Source organism: Ascaphus truei, chromosome 2 (genome assembly GCF_040206685.1).
Source record: "Ascaphus truei isolate aAscTru1 chromosome 2, aAscTru1.hap1, whole genome shotgun sequence".
Classification (NCBI taxonomy): domain Eukaryota; kingdom Metazoa; phylum Chordata; class Amphibia; order Anura; family Ascaphidae; genus Ascaphus; species Ascaphus truei.
In genome coordinates, this window is record NC_134484.1 from 189334029 (window position 1) to 189347971 (window position 13943).

Genomic DNA, 13943 nt, shown 5'->3' on the forward strand with positions numbered 1-13943 from the left:
TAAATTAATAAAATTGTATGCAATCCAATTAGCGGTAGAAAAACAGGAAAAGATGGTTTAACATGAAACAATTGTCTCTGTGTGTACGTAGATTACGTTTCTGAGAATGGACGATCAAATGAGCACAAGTGAATTCAGGTCTTTAGCTACTGTATGTACAACACACACACACACACACACACACACACACACACACACACACACACACACACACACACACACACACACACACACACACACACACACACACACACACACACACACACACACAAAAATACTATACTTTGCATCTCCGCTCTGATTGTTTGGGCTCGATATTGTTTTACTTTGCTTTCTGTGCATTAAGTCCTGCAAGACATAAGGACATGTAAATCAAAAGTACATCTGACATGGAAGGCAGGTAATGTGGAATAACTCCAGATTACTACAATAATTGGTATATAGGGAACACGAAAACTGGATTTGTCCATTTTTTCACGTTATCCTAAATGAAATACGTCACAGAAAAAATAAACAACAAAAATGTCACAAAATAAATTATACCCATCAGAGGATTTGTATAGATTTCCTATTAGCTAGTGTAATATCAACCTGTCAAAATTGATTCATTCATAAAAGAAACAAAAAGCAGCTGAGGTAAACACCCTATTACAGTATTCATTTGTGTGCAGGAATAATTCACATCTTCATAAGGTTTTCCAGCAGAAGATGGCCACGAACAGTGGATGTAGGTTTCGGGGAGCCACGCCACCCTTGGCGCGCTCCCGCTCCGGTGGCCAGCACTCTGCCGACACCCACTCCTGCGGGTCCCGCCAATCCCTCCGGCAGCCATTGCGCTTCAGGCGCGTGCGCACTCGCTCAAGCCCCTTAAAGCCATCCCTTAAAGCAGTCACTTTGGGAGGACGGGGGCGCACGGACGCGCGCTCAGTACACAGCCTCCATCCCAGGGAGCTCACCTGAGCCTTGTTACCCTGCCTCCTTTCGCAGCCTCGCTTTGCACACACCTCCACGCTGCAGTTTTCCTATTGGACGCTCTCACCTACATATGCTCAGCTGTGCCACTGTCACTTTGGCAGAGCATAGTTCTAGTTGCGTTCACTCTTCTCTGCCTCCACAGTCTTTTCCTGTCTTGCTGCTTCTTCCTGTGTACCGACCCGGCTTTCCAAGACCATCGCTCTTCTCCAAACCTGACCTCGGCATCCGGACAAACTACCATTCTGAACTCTCCAACCACGACCTCGGCAAACGGACCATGACGACTCTACTCTCTCCAATCCCGGACCCGACTAATAGTACCTGCAGTATTCCGCACCACTCCTCCTCTGACCCCAGTAAGTATAACAACGACCTGTACCTCTCCAACCCCGACCCGGCTATTCAGACTTGCTCTACACTCCGGACGCGCCCCCGTGGCTGTGGGTGGCGTAATATCCTTTCCCACCTCAGCACCATGGTCCCGCCTGGTTTGTGGTGAGCACAGCGTGACAGTGGACAGACAACGTATCGGGTCCATATGGGACCTGAAACTTTGTCTTTCCACTGCACTTGGCGGTCACATTAAATGGAGAACTTCATTATGAACTTGTGAGTAGAGCTCTACTTTGTATGTCTGTCCTAGAGGAGACCTGCACTGTGAAGAGATTGTTTGTTTATGTTGTGTTGGCTGCACAAGCAAGAGTCTCCTCGTCTGAAACAGTTTCCCCGCACTTTGGACTTTTCCAGTAGAAGAACCATCACATTGCTTGGCAAATACTTTTTAATGTAGTGCTGCATATGCTCTGGCAGCAACAGGATAAGAACTGTTAAATGCAGAGATTTATGCAATCCAAGATTTAAATGTATTGCAACAAGCAGACCTCCAAGGGCAGGGAAGCGCGATCTTTTTTCCTTGCTCCCCCTGTCGGCTGTCCCCTGCGGCACACCCCCCTCTTACCTTGGCTCCGGTGTCATTTGACGCCGCGTTGCTATGGTGACGCATCTCAAGAAGCCATATTACCAGGGGGAGTGCAAAAGATGGACGTCTGGTGTTGTTACCCCGAACGAGATAAGAGCGACCAGCTGTTCTCTCTGGAGAATATGCCTGAAGAAGAAGAGGCCCGGAGAGGGTATAGGGTACTACCCGAAGTGAGGGAGTGGACAACCAGGATTCCACTCCGAACCCACGTGTATGTCCAGAACCTCTCTCCCTTCCCGATGGAATTTGATGCCGACCAGAAGTTAGGTTGCATATATCCAGTCAGCCCTGTAGAAACCACGCCTCAGGTGAAGGCGGCGGCCGGGGATGAACGGTTAGTCAAGCTGGACTTCAACTTCGGTGAGTCGACACTGTCCAACCAGTGGAAGGAGCGGCTGACAACCCAGTTGAATCGACGACGACAGGTGTTCTCCACGAGTGAGATGGATGTGGGGTGCAGTCGCAGCGCCAAACATGCCATTCGTCTGAGTGATGTCACCCCGTTCCGAGAACGCTCTCGTCGCATCGCCCCACGGGATGTGGACGATGTAAGGAACGTCATTCACGATATGGAAGATGCCGGGATTTTGACGGAGTCTCGGGGGCCCTACGCATCACCCATAGTGGTAGTGCGTAAAAAGAACGGATCCGTACGACTGTGCGTCGACTATCGAACTCTGAACAATCGTACAATACCGGATCAGGACAACCTTCCGCGCATTGAAGAGATACTGAATGCGCTGAATGGAAGTCAGTGGTTTAGCGTGCTCGACCTCCGATCCGGGTACTATCAGGTGCCTATGAATACGGAAGATCAGGAGAAAACAGCTTTCGTCTGCCCGTTGGGATTCTACCAATTTACACGTATGCCCCAAGGTATATGTGGGGCGCCCGCTACTTTCCAACGGCTGATGGAAAAGACTATCGGGGACATGAGCCCGCGGGAGTGTCTTGTATACCTGGATGACATCATCGTCTTCGGAAGCACTCTGGAAGAGCACGAAGAGCGATTACTCAAAGTGATCGACCGTCTGGGAGACGAAGGATTGAAATTGTCCCTAGACAAGTGCCGGTTTTGCCATACCTCAGTAACCTACGTGGGACACATCGTGTCCGCCCAAGGGATCGCCACCGACCCCGCTAAGGTAGAAGCAGTAGTGAACTGGCCTCGTCCCGAGAATGTCACGGAGCTGCGATCCTTCTTGGGGTTCTGTGGGTATTACCGTCGCTTCGTGGAAGGGTACTCTAGTAGAGCTAAACCACTGAACAGTCTGTTGAAGATATATCCCTCAGAGACCGGGAGGAAAGCTGTATCGGCACGCCAACCATTTGGTGATAAATGGACGCCTGAGTGCGAGCAGGCCTTCCTGAAATTGAAGAAGTGTCTAACTGAGGCACCGGTGCTTGCGTATGCTGACCCCGAACAGCCTTACGTTCTACATGTGGATGCCAGTCTCAATAGACTGGGTGCCGTCCTGCATCAGAAGCACCCTGAGGGCCTTCGGCCTGTAGCCTATATCAGCCGCAGCCTGACACCCAGTGAACAGAGATACCCCGTCCACAAGCTGGAATTTCTGGCTCTCAAGTGGGCTATCACCGAGAAGCTCCACGACTACCTGTATGGTGTTACCTTCGAAGTAAGGACGGATAACAATCCCCTCACTTATGTCAACACCTCGGCTAAGTTAGACGCCGCTGGACACCGCTGGCTGGCCGCTCTAAGCAGCTACCGGTTCACCATGAAGTATAAGCCGGGACCCTTGAATATAGGGGCTGACGCCCTATCCAGACGACCAGGGTTAAGTGCTAATCCAGATGACGAGGAATGGGAGGAAATCCCAGGACCCGGAGTGCGAGCTATGTGTAGCATGGCCGCTATCGTCAACGACCAAGTGGCCTTTTCAGAATTAAGAGTGGCCGACTCAGTGGGATGCCGGTCGCAGGCTGTCCCAGCCGCCTACTGCGACCCAAAAGGGATGAACATCACGCATGACAAGGTGTTACGGTGGAAGGATCTAGTAGACTACCAAATACGAGACCCAGTCGTTAGTATCATCAGGCGAGCCGTTGAAAAGCAGAACCCAGCCCTTCTGAAACGCGCACCCAATGACTTGGTGGCCTTGCTCATGCGGGAATGGGACAAATTCGAGATAGACAATTGCTTACTCTATCGGGTGGTGCAATACCACAACCACCCGGATAGGCGGCAACTAGTCCTCCCTAAGAACTTACAATATCTGGTGTTGAAGTCTCTACACGATGATCATGGACACCTGGGTATAGACAAGACTTTTGGGCTGGTCAGAGATCGTTTTTTTTGGCCCAAGATGCGAGAGGCCGTCGAACGTCACTGTCGCCGCTGTACTAGGTGTATACAGCGCAAGACTCTGCCTACACGAGCAGCCCCCATGGGCCATCTAAAAAGTTCGGGCCCCATGGACCTTGTGTGTATGGATTTTCTGTGCATTGAGCCTGACAGCCGGGGAATATGCAACGTGCTAGTCATCACGGACCATTACACCCGGTATGCTCAGGCCTTCCCCACTAAAGATCAGAAAGCCATCACCGTGGCAAAAATATTATGGGAGAAGTACTTCGTGCACTACGGTCTCCCTAACCGCCTGCACTCCGATCAAGGGCGGGACTTTGAGAGTACTTTGATCAGAGAGTTACTCAAAATGCTGGATATCACCAAGTCTCGAACAACCCCGTATCACCCCGAAGGAGACGCACTGCCCGAGCGCTTTAATCGAACCTTACTGGATATGCTCGGAACACTACAGAGTGCTCAGAAAACTGAATGGAGCCGACACGTAGAGGCCCTGGTGCATGCGTACAATTGCACTAGACACGAATCAACGGGATTCTCCCCCTACTTCCTCATGTTCGGGTGAGAGGCAAGACTGCCAGTAGACATACGTCTTAGAGTTTCGACAGATGGGATACACAATGCTACCCATTTTAAATACGTACAAAGACTCAAAGACAGTTTACAGCAGGCCTATCAACAAGCTGAGAAGGCTACAGCTAAGTTGAACGCTGACAACAAAAGGCGATACGACCATAAGGTCAGATATCGGGAACTTCGTCCTGGGGATGCGGTATTGCTTCGGAATTTGGGAGTCCCGGGAAAGCACAAATTGGCCGACCGATGGAGAGACGGAGTGTATGAAATAGAGTCCCAGATGCCGGGCCTCCCGGTCTATCGCATCAAAGACACCGATGGCCGGGTAAAGGTATGGCACCGCAATCATCTTCTCCCCATTCCACAAGTAGAAGATGAAGAGACAGAGATACTGGCCACACCGCTCAACGGTGAGTCCGAGTCGTCAGAGATGGGTCAAGAGACTGTCAATAATGAGACCCACTCTGAAACTTCTGAGGATCCTATGGAGGGACCCTCTCAAAGGGACTTCCCCACAGAAGGGGCATCTCCTGGAGGAGCTACGGGTAAAGGGCCCCGTAGGCCAATGCCTACTAAGGTGGCCCCAACGGGCCAGCCTTTTGATGCACAGAGCCCGTGCTTTGTGCCTAACAGAGACTGTTCAGAGACAATTATCCCCTCAAGGGAAGAGGCTGAGCCTCAGGACTGTGTTTACTACTCCCCCGAGGGAGTCGCAGAAGAACAACTCCGTAGGAGCCAAAGAGTCAGGTACCCTCCAAACCGGGTAACCTATGATCAAGTTGGGGCACCCCATTATGAGGCTCAGCAGTGGGCTCGCAGCAAAGTACAGTCAGTTATTGTGATGTTCAATGAAATGTGCAATCTGATTTAGAGCTGATAATAGTGAAATCACGGTTGGTTGTTGAAATTTTCATTATATAAGTATGTTACGCCATTTTCATTATATAACCTTTGTATATAGTTGCATTGCATGGTGTCCCAAGCGAGGACGTTGGGGATTTTACCAGGGGGAGGATGTAACCAGGTCCCCCGCGGTGGTATGGGCCCCCTCGCGACACTCACCAAGATAGCGCGACTCCGCGAGCAGGAACCGGTTGTCAAGGACGCGGTCGGACGCGTTGCTAGGGTCCTGTCGGGTCCCGGTGCAGGGCGCCGCCATAGGCGATTGCGCACGCATGCGCAGAGGACATTCCGGAGGGTGGGGGCCGAAGGAGGTAGCAGCGCCTTTTTCCCCGCGAGCGGGGCGGTTGCCGGGGACGCGATCGGGCCGTCGCTAAGGCCGCGATCGCGTCTCTAAGGTCCCGGCGGCTGGCGAAGAGAGCCGGAGAACGCCAGTCAGTTCGCGCATGCGCAGGGGTGAGCCCGCGAAGCCCTAGCCTACCAGGGAAGGTATTAGAGAGGGACTACAGCTCCCAAGAGCATTAGGGAACCCCATGTGACGCCAGGGAGCCAATAGGGCTAGAGGAGCTCCCTGCTTGCAGGGAATGGATACATTTCGCGGGGTTTTTGCAGAGAGCAGTTGGTGACCGGAGCAGCTAGGGGAAGGAGGTAGGGTGCAGGAGTCAGTGACTCTCTGCACTAGGCCAGCAATTCCCCTAGGCCCCAGATAGCCCTGAGTCATCTTAGTGAAGTATTGTAGGGACAGGCCCTAAGTTAGGGATCAGTCCCATTAGCTATTGGAGAGTAAGAATTTGCGTGCCTTGCGGAGCAAGCTGGACTGTTATCAGGGTGGGATCGCCCCTGAGGGATTATCCTGTGTTGGAGCCGGACCTCGTGCAGGAACTCGCCTAGACCCCTTTGAGAAGTCCGTTGCAGGTCCGAGCACCGGAGTGCTCGGCAGGTAACCCACACCCGCACGTGCACCAACAAGGCCTATCAACAGACATAGTGGCTGCGCAGTCACACACACATAAATATAGGACTGGGGAGTGCGAGACATTGGGTTGGGGTTTTACTGGACACGGGGTGGGATCATTCTGTGGACGGTATTAGCGTCCGCCGTGACGCATAAAGTGTTAGCGTCCGCCGTGACGCATAAAGTGTTAGCGTCCGCCGAGGCGCCTAAGGTGTTAGCGTCCGCCGAGACGCATAAGGTGTGGGCACCCGCCGTGGTGCAAGGTAGCGTACTCGTCCTGCGAGACGCCATAGACAGGTTGCCCCTAGCGAGGGATACCTGTTGCTATGTTGTTGATGTCGCATGTCGTTTACGCATATTAGTAAAGGTATTAGTTATTATTCACTCTGTGGTACGTGATTATTGTGTATTGTCCTGCGAGGAACCACTTCCCCTCTGGTGGGAGCCATCGCAGGTGGAGGCGCTGTACCGAGTACGCGGTTACTCATTATCCTATAATTGTCCCAGGTTTCCCTTAGCGGAAGCTCAGCCCTCCTGTGAGCCAACAGGTAATGCACCACACCTATGGTAACCTTGTATGTTCCCTTGCACCCCACACTATATCTGCGACTGGGGGGGGGGAACACCCGTTACATTTGGAGGCGCTGCTGAGATCGTCAGACCTGGGGTGCCCGTTCCAAAATTGTTCAAAACGTCACCACCGTACCCGTCGCGCGCAGAAGCGCATGACGTCGCAGTAGTGCTGCAAGTGCCGCCGCGCCACACGCTTGTGGTGCGCGGCGTTCCCGTTGATACACCGTCATCGTACATACAAGTGGCCTTGAGGCAACACCCAAGTCTGCGGGAGGCAACCACAATAGAAGAGTTAGAGCGACATTTGGAGGCCGAGGAATACTGTTCCGTGTTAGTGAGCATAGGGCAAGACATAACTGAAGGCCAGGGACCCTCCAGCTTGTGGCTCGGAAGCTCACCCCGTTCTTGCTGTATTGTTGTCTATCCGGAACTCTCCATAAAATCAGAACCCGGCAGCTCCCGCACAAAATTACCAGAGGTTGCTATGCATACATCGGCCTCACCCTCCGAAAGCTATGGCGGGGCCGACAGGGGAGCCCCCACCGACCCTAGTCCCCCCTTAAGTATGGCCCAATCGTCTGCTAAACCTGGGGATGAAATCCGAATGCTAGCTCAAGCCCTCCTAGAAATGGGACAGTCCCGATCCGAAGCTCAGACCTCGCAACAGTATCGAAAACTAAAAATCTTTTCCGGAACCAAGCCGACCCCAACGGGCGAAGAAGCGTTTGACGTTTGGAGAGAATACACTTCTCAGGTTCTAGAAGAGTGGACGTGCTCTGAGCTGGTGAAGCGACAACGCATAATGGAATGCCTACGCCCTCCCGCATCCACCACCATACAGATGGCTAAGGATCAGCATGCGGATGTCACCGCACATCAAATGCTAGAGACTCTTGTGCGGGCATATGGGCGGACCGAGGACATAGGACAATTGATGAAGCGGTATTTCAATCTTTGCCAGAAAGACGGAGAAGAGCTATCTGATTTCCTACAGCGGATTCGAGCCGTCTTGTGGGAAATGCGAAAAAGGAAAAGCATCACGGCTGCCCAGGTGGATGAATACTGTCGGGATCAATTTCTGAGAGGAGCGATACCTGGCCATCATATCGTGATCATGATAAAGTGCTCCTTGATGCAGGGTGACCCCCCTTCCTGGGAAAGGCTAATGGATGAGATAAAAAAACATGAAGCCTATGCTCAGTTGCACACTTCCAAGAAGCCTAAGGAGCCTTCCCCCAGTGAACCTTCACGTGCTGCTGCGTCAAAGGCCAAGAAAACCCAGAATCAGGACGATGAGGCCGCCACTAAAGATTCGGGCTCCAAAGCTAGACCCGTCCGTAAATCATCTTCTCCGCACAGGGGCCGCTCGGATCCAAGAGACCTCCCTTGCTATACCTGCGGTAAAAAGGGCCACTTCTTCCGTGATTGCCCAGAAAGGGAGGACCCCTCCAAGGACAAAACCCCTGACCGAAGAAACTCAGCCCGGTCGATGGTATGCCGAGTACAAACCGCCGAGTTCGACGGGGAGACCCCTCAGGGAACCACCGATGCCCCGGCGGATGCCGACGCAGGGGGTGACGCCACCAACCGGGAAAATTACAGCCAAGTAGGCCCTGCAGCTATCGTACCGGTGTTACTAGAAGGGATATATGCGTCGGCTCTACTGGACACGGGGTCACAGGTGACCATTATATACCGCCCGTTCTATGAACAGCACCTCCGACACTGCACCCTGAGAGCGGCCGAACACGTGACCGTACGGGGGCTAAGTAATGAAGACTACCCCATCGATGGGATTGTAAAGGTTCAAATGGAAATACTCCAGCTGAATACCGGCAAGAGACACCCCATGCATGTGGCGGCCTTGGTGTGTCCGGAGCCCCAAGACCAGTGCAAGTACCCGATCATCTTGGGCACCAACGCTGACATAGTACAAGCGGTGATCCGGGCGTATCTGAAAGAGACTAACGAGCTGCCGCTAGCCACCGCTCTCCTAGATCCAGTCCTGCGAGAAGAGTGCAATCGGGTATATGCTCTGGAGCGCCATGGGGATCTCTACAACCGTCAACGGGGACTGACGACCATATTACCAGGGGGAGTGCAAAAGATGGACGTCTGGTGTTGTTACCCCGAACGAGATAAGAGCGACCAGCTGTTCTCTCTGGAGAATGCGCCTGAAGAAGAAGAGGCCCGGAGAGGGTATAGGGTACTACCCGAAGTGAGGGAGTGGACAACCAGGATTCCACTCCGAACCCACGTGTATGTCCAGAACCTCTCTCCCTTCCCGATGGAATTTGATGCCGACCAGAAGTTAGGTTGCATATATCCAGTCAGCCCTGTAGAAACCACGCCTCAGGTGAAGGCGGTGGCCGGGGATGAACGGTTAGTCAAGCTGGACTTCAACTTCGGTGAGTCGACACTGTCCAACCAGTGGAAGGAGCGGCTGACAACCCAGTTGAATCGACGACGACAGGTGTTCTCCACGAGTGAGATGGATGTGGGGTGCAGTGCAGCGCCAAACATGCCATTCGTCTGAGTGATGTCACCCCGTTCCGAGAACGCTCTCGTCGCATCGCCCCACGGGATGTGGACGATGTAAGGAACGTCATTCACGATATGGAAGATGCCGGGATTTTGACGGAGTCTCGGGGGCCCTACGCATCACCCATAGTGGTAGTGCGTAAAAAGAACGGATCCGTACGACTGTGCGTCGACTATCGAACTCTGAACAATCGTACAATACCGGATCAGGACAACCTTCCGCGCATTGAAGAGATACTGAATGCGCTGAATGGAAGTCAGTGGTTTAGCGTGCTCGACCTCCGATCCGGGTACTATCAGGTGCCTATGAATACGGAAGATCAGGAGAAAACAGCTTTCGTCTGCCCGTTGGGATTCTACCAATTTACACGTATGCCCCAAGGTATATGTGGGGCGCCCGCTACTTTCCAACGGCTGATGGAAAAGACTATCGGGGACATGAGCCCGCGGGAGTGTCTTGTATACCTGGATGACATCATCGTCTTCGGAAGCACTCTGGAAGAGCACGAAGAGCGATTACTCAAAGTGATCGACCGTCTGGGAGACGAAGGATTGAAATTGTCCCTAGACAAGTGCCGGTTTTGCCATACCTCAGTAACCTACGTGGGACACATCGTGTCCGCCCAAGGGATCGCCACCGACCCCGCTAAGGTAGAAGCAGTAGTGAACTGGCCTCGTCCCGAGAATGTCACGGAGCTGCGATCCTTCTTGGGGTTCTGTGGGTATTACCGTCGCTTCGTGGAAGGGTACTCTAGTAGAGCTAAACCACTGAACAGTCTGTTGAAGATATCCCTCAGAGACCGGGAGGAAAGCTGTATCGGCACGCCAACCATTTGGTGATAAATGGACGCCTGAGTGCGAGCAGGCCTTCCTGAAATTGAAGAAGTGTCTAACTGAGGCACCGGTGCTTGCGTATGCTGACCCCGAACAGCCTTACGTTCTACATGTGGATGCCAGTCTCAATGGACTGGGTGCCGTCCTGCATCAGAAGCACCCTGAGGGCCTTCGGCCTGTAGCCTATATCAGCCGCAGCCTGACACCCAGTGAACAGAGATACCCCGTCCACAAGCTGGAATTTCTGGCTCTCAAGTGGGCTATCACCGAGAAGCTCCACGACTACCTGTATGGTGTTACCTTCGAAGTAAGGACGGATAACAATCCCCTCACTTATGTCAACACCTCGGCTAAGTTAGACGCCGCTGGACACCGCTGGCTGGCCGCTCTAAGCAGCTACCGGTTCACCATGAAGTATAAGCCGGGACCCTTGAATATAGGGGCTGACGCCCTATCCAGACGACCAGGGTTAAGTGCTAATCCAGATGACGAGGAATGGGAGGAAATCCCAGGACCCGGAGTGCGAGCTATGTGTAGCATGGCCGCTATCGTCAACGACCAAGTGGCCTTTTCAGAATTAAGAGTGGCCGACTCAGTGGGATGCCGGTCGCAGGCTGTCCCAGCCGCCTACTGCGACCCAAAAGGGATGAACATCACGCATGACAAGGTGTTACGGTGGAAGGATCTAGTAGACTACCAAATACGAGACCCAGTCGTTAGTATCATCAGGCGAGCCGTTGAAAAGCAGAACCCAGCCCTTCTGAAACGCGCACCCAATGACTTGGTGGCCTTGCTTATGCGGGAATGGGACAAATTCGAGATAGACAATTGCTTACTCTATCGGGTGGTGCAATACCACAACCACCCGGATAGGCGGCAACTAGTCCTCCCTAAGAACTTACAATATCTGGTGTTGAAGTCTCTACACGATGATCATGGACACCTGGGTATAGACAAGACTTTTGGGCTGGTCAGAGATCGTTTTTTTTGGCCCAAGATGCGAGAGGCCGTCGAACGTCACTGTCGCCGCTGTACTAGGTGTATACAGCGCAAGACTGCCTACACGAGCAGCCCCCATGGGCCATCTAAAAAGTTCGGGCCCCATGGACCTTGTGTGTATGGATTTTCTGTGCATTGAGCCTGACAGCCGGGGAATATGCAACGTGCTAGTCGTCACGGACCATTACACCCGGTATGCTCAGGCCTTCCCCACTAAAGATCAGAAAGCCATCACCGTGGCAAAAATATTATGGGAGAAGTACTTCGTGCACTACGGTCTCCCTAACCGCCTGCACTCCGATCAAGGGCGGGACTTTGAGAGTACTTTGATCAGAGAGTTACTCAAAATGCTGGATATCACCAAGTCTCGAACAACCCCGTATCACCCCGAAGGAGACGCACTGCCCGAGCGCTTTAATCGAACCTTACTGGATATGCTCGGAACACTACAGAGTGCTCAGAAAACTGAATGGAGCCGACACGTAGAGGCCCTGGTGCATGCGTACAATTGCACTAGACACGAATCAACGGGATTCTCCCCCTACTTCCTCATGTTCGGGCGAGAGGCAAGACTGCCAGTAGACATACGTCTTAGAGTTTCGACAGATGGGATACACAATGCTACCCATTTTAAATACGTACAAAGACTCAAAGACAGTTTACAGCAGGCCTATCACCAAGCTGAGAAGGCTACAGCTAAGTTGAACGCTGACAACAAAAGGCGATACGACCATAAGGTCAGATATCGGGAACTTCGTCCTGGGGATGCGGTATTGCTTCGGAATTTGGGAGTCCCGGGAAAGCACAAATTGGCCGACCGATGGAGAGACGGAGTGTATGAAATAGAGTCCCAGATGCCGGGCCTCCCGGTCTATCGCATCAAAGACACCGATGGCCGGGTAAAGGTATGGCACCGCAATCATCTTCTCCCCATTCCACAAGTAGAAGATGAAGAGACAGAGATACTGGCCACACCACTCAACGGTGAGTCCGAGTCGTCAGAGATGGGTCAAGAGACTGTCAATAATGAGACCCACTCTGAAACTTCTGAGGATCCTATGGAGGGACCCTCTCAAAGGGACTTCCCCACAGAAGGGGCATCTCCTGGAGGAGCTACGGGTAAAGGGCCCCGTAGGCCAATGCCTACTAAGGTGGCCCCAACGGGCCAGCCTTTGGATGCACAGAGCCCGTGCTTTGTGCCTAACAGAGACTGTTCAGAGACAATTATCCCCTCAAGGGAAGAGGCTGAGCCTCAGGACTGTGTTTACTACTCCCCCGAGGGAGTCGCAGAAGAACAACTCCGTAGGAGCCAAAGAGTCAGGTACCCTCCAAACCGGGTAACCTATGATCAAGTTGGGGCACCCCATTATGAGGCTCAGCAGTGGGCTCGCAGCAAAGTACAGTCAGTTATTGTGATGTTCAATGAAATGTGCAATCTGATTTAGAGCTGATAATAGTGAAATCACGGTTGGTTGTTGAAATTTTCATTATATAAGTATGTTACGCCATTTTCATTATATAACCTTTGTATATAGTTGCATTGCATGGTGTCCCAAGCGAGGACGTTGGGGATTTTACCAGGGGGAGGATGTAACCAGGTCCCCCGCGGTGGTATGGGCCCCCTCGCGACACTCACCAAGATAGCGCGACTCCGCGAGCAGGAACCGGTTGTCAAGGACGCGGTCGGACGCGTTGCTAGGGTCCTGTCGGGTCCCGGTGCAGGGCGCCGCCATAGGCGATTGCGCACGCATGCGCAGAGGACATTCCGGAGGGTGGGGGCCGAAGGAGGTAGCAGCGCCTTTTTCCCCGCGAGCGGGGCGGTTGCCGGGGACGCGATCGGGCCGTCGCTAAGGCCGCGATCGCGTCTCTAAGGTCCCGGCGGCTGGCGAAGAGAGCCGGAGAACGCCAGTCAGTTCGCGCATGCGCAGGGGTGAGCCCGCGAAGCCCTAGCCTACCAGGGAAGGTATTAGAGAGGGACTACAGCTCCCAAGAGCATTAGGGAACCCCATGTGACGCCAGGGAGCCAATAGGGCTAGAGGAGCTCCCTGCTTGCAGGGAATGGATACATTTCGCGGGGTTTTTGCAGAGAGCAGTTGGTGACCGGAGCAGCTAGGGGAAGGAGGTAGGGTGCAGGAGTCAGTGACTCTCTGCACTAGGCCAGCAATTCCCCTAGGCCCCAGATAGCCCTGAGTCATCTTAGTGAAGTATTGTAGGGACAGGCCCTAAGTTAGGGATCAGTCCCATTAGCTATTGGAGAGTAAGAATTTGCGTGCCTTGCGGAG

At 53.0% G+C, this 13943-nt stretch overlaps 1 protein-coding gene across 1 annotated transcript in view; it reads right to left on the bottom strand.

Annotated features, from left to right (window-relative positions):
- The window catches only part of SYCP2L (synaptonemal complex protein 2 like), a 112941-nt gene that overhangs the window by 39486 nt on the left and 59512 nt on the right, over nucleotides 1-13943 (bottom strand). The window contains exon 21 of the mRNA XM_075588544.1: nucleotides 284-348. Coding sequence (XP_075444659.1) covers nucleotides 284-348 — 65 coding nt within the window. The remainder of the gene's footprint in view (nucleotides 1-283; nucleotides 349-13943) is intronic.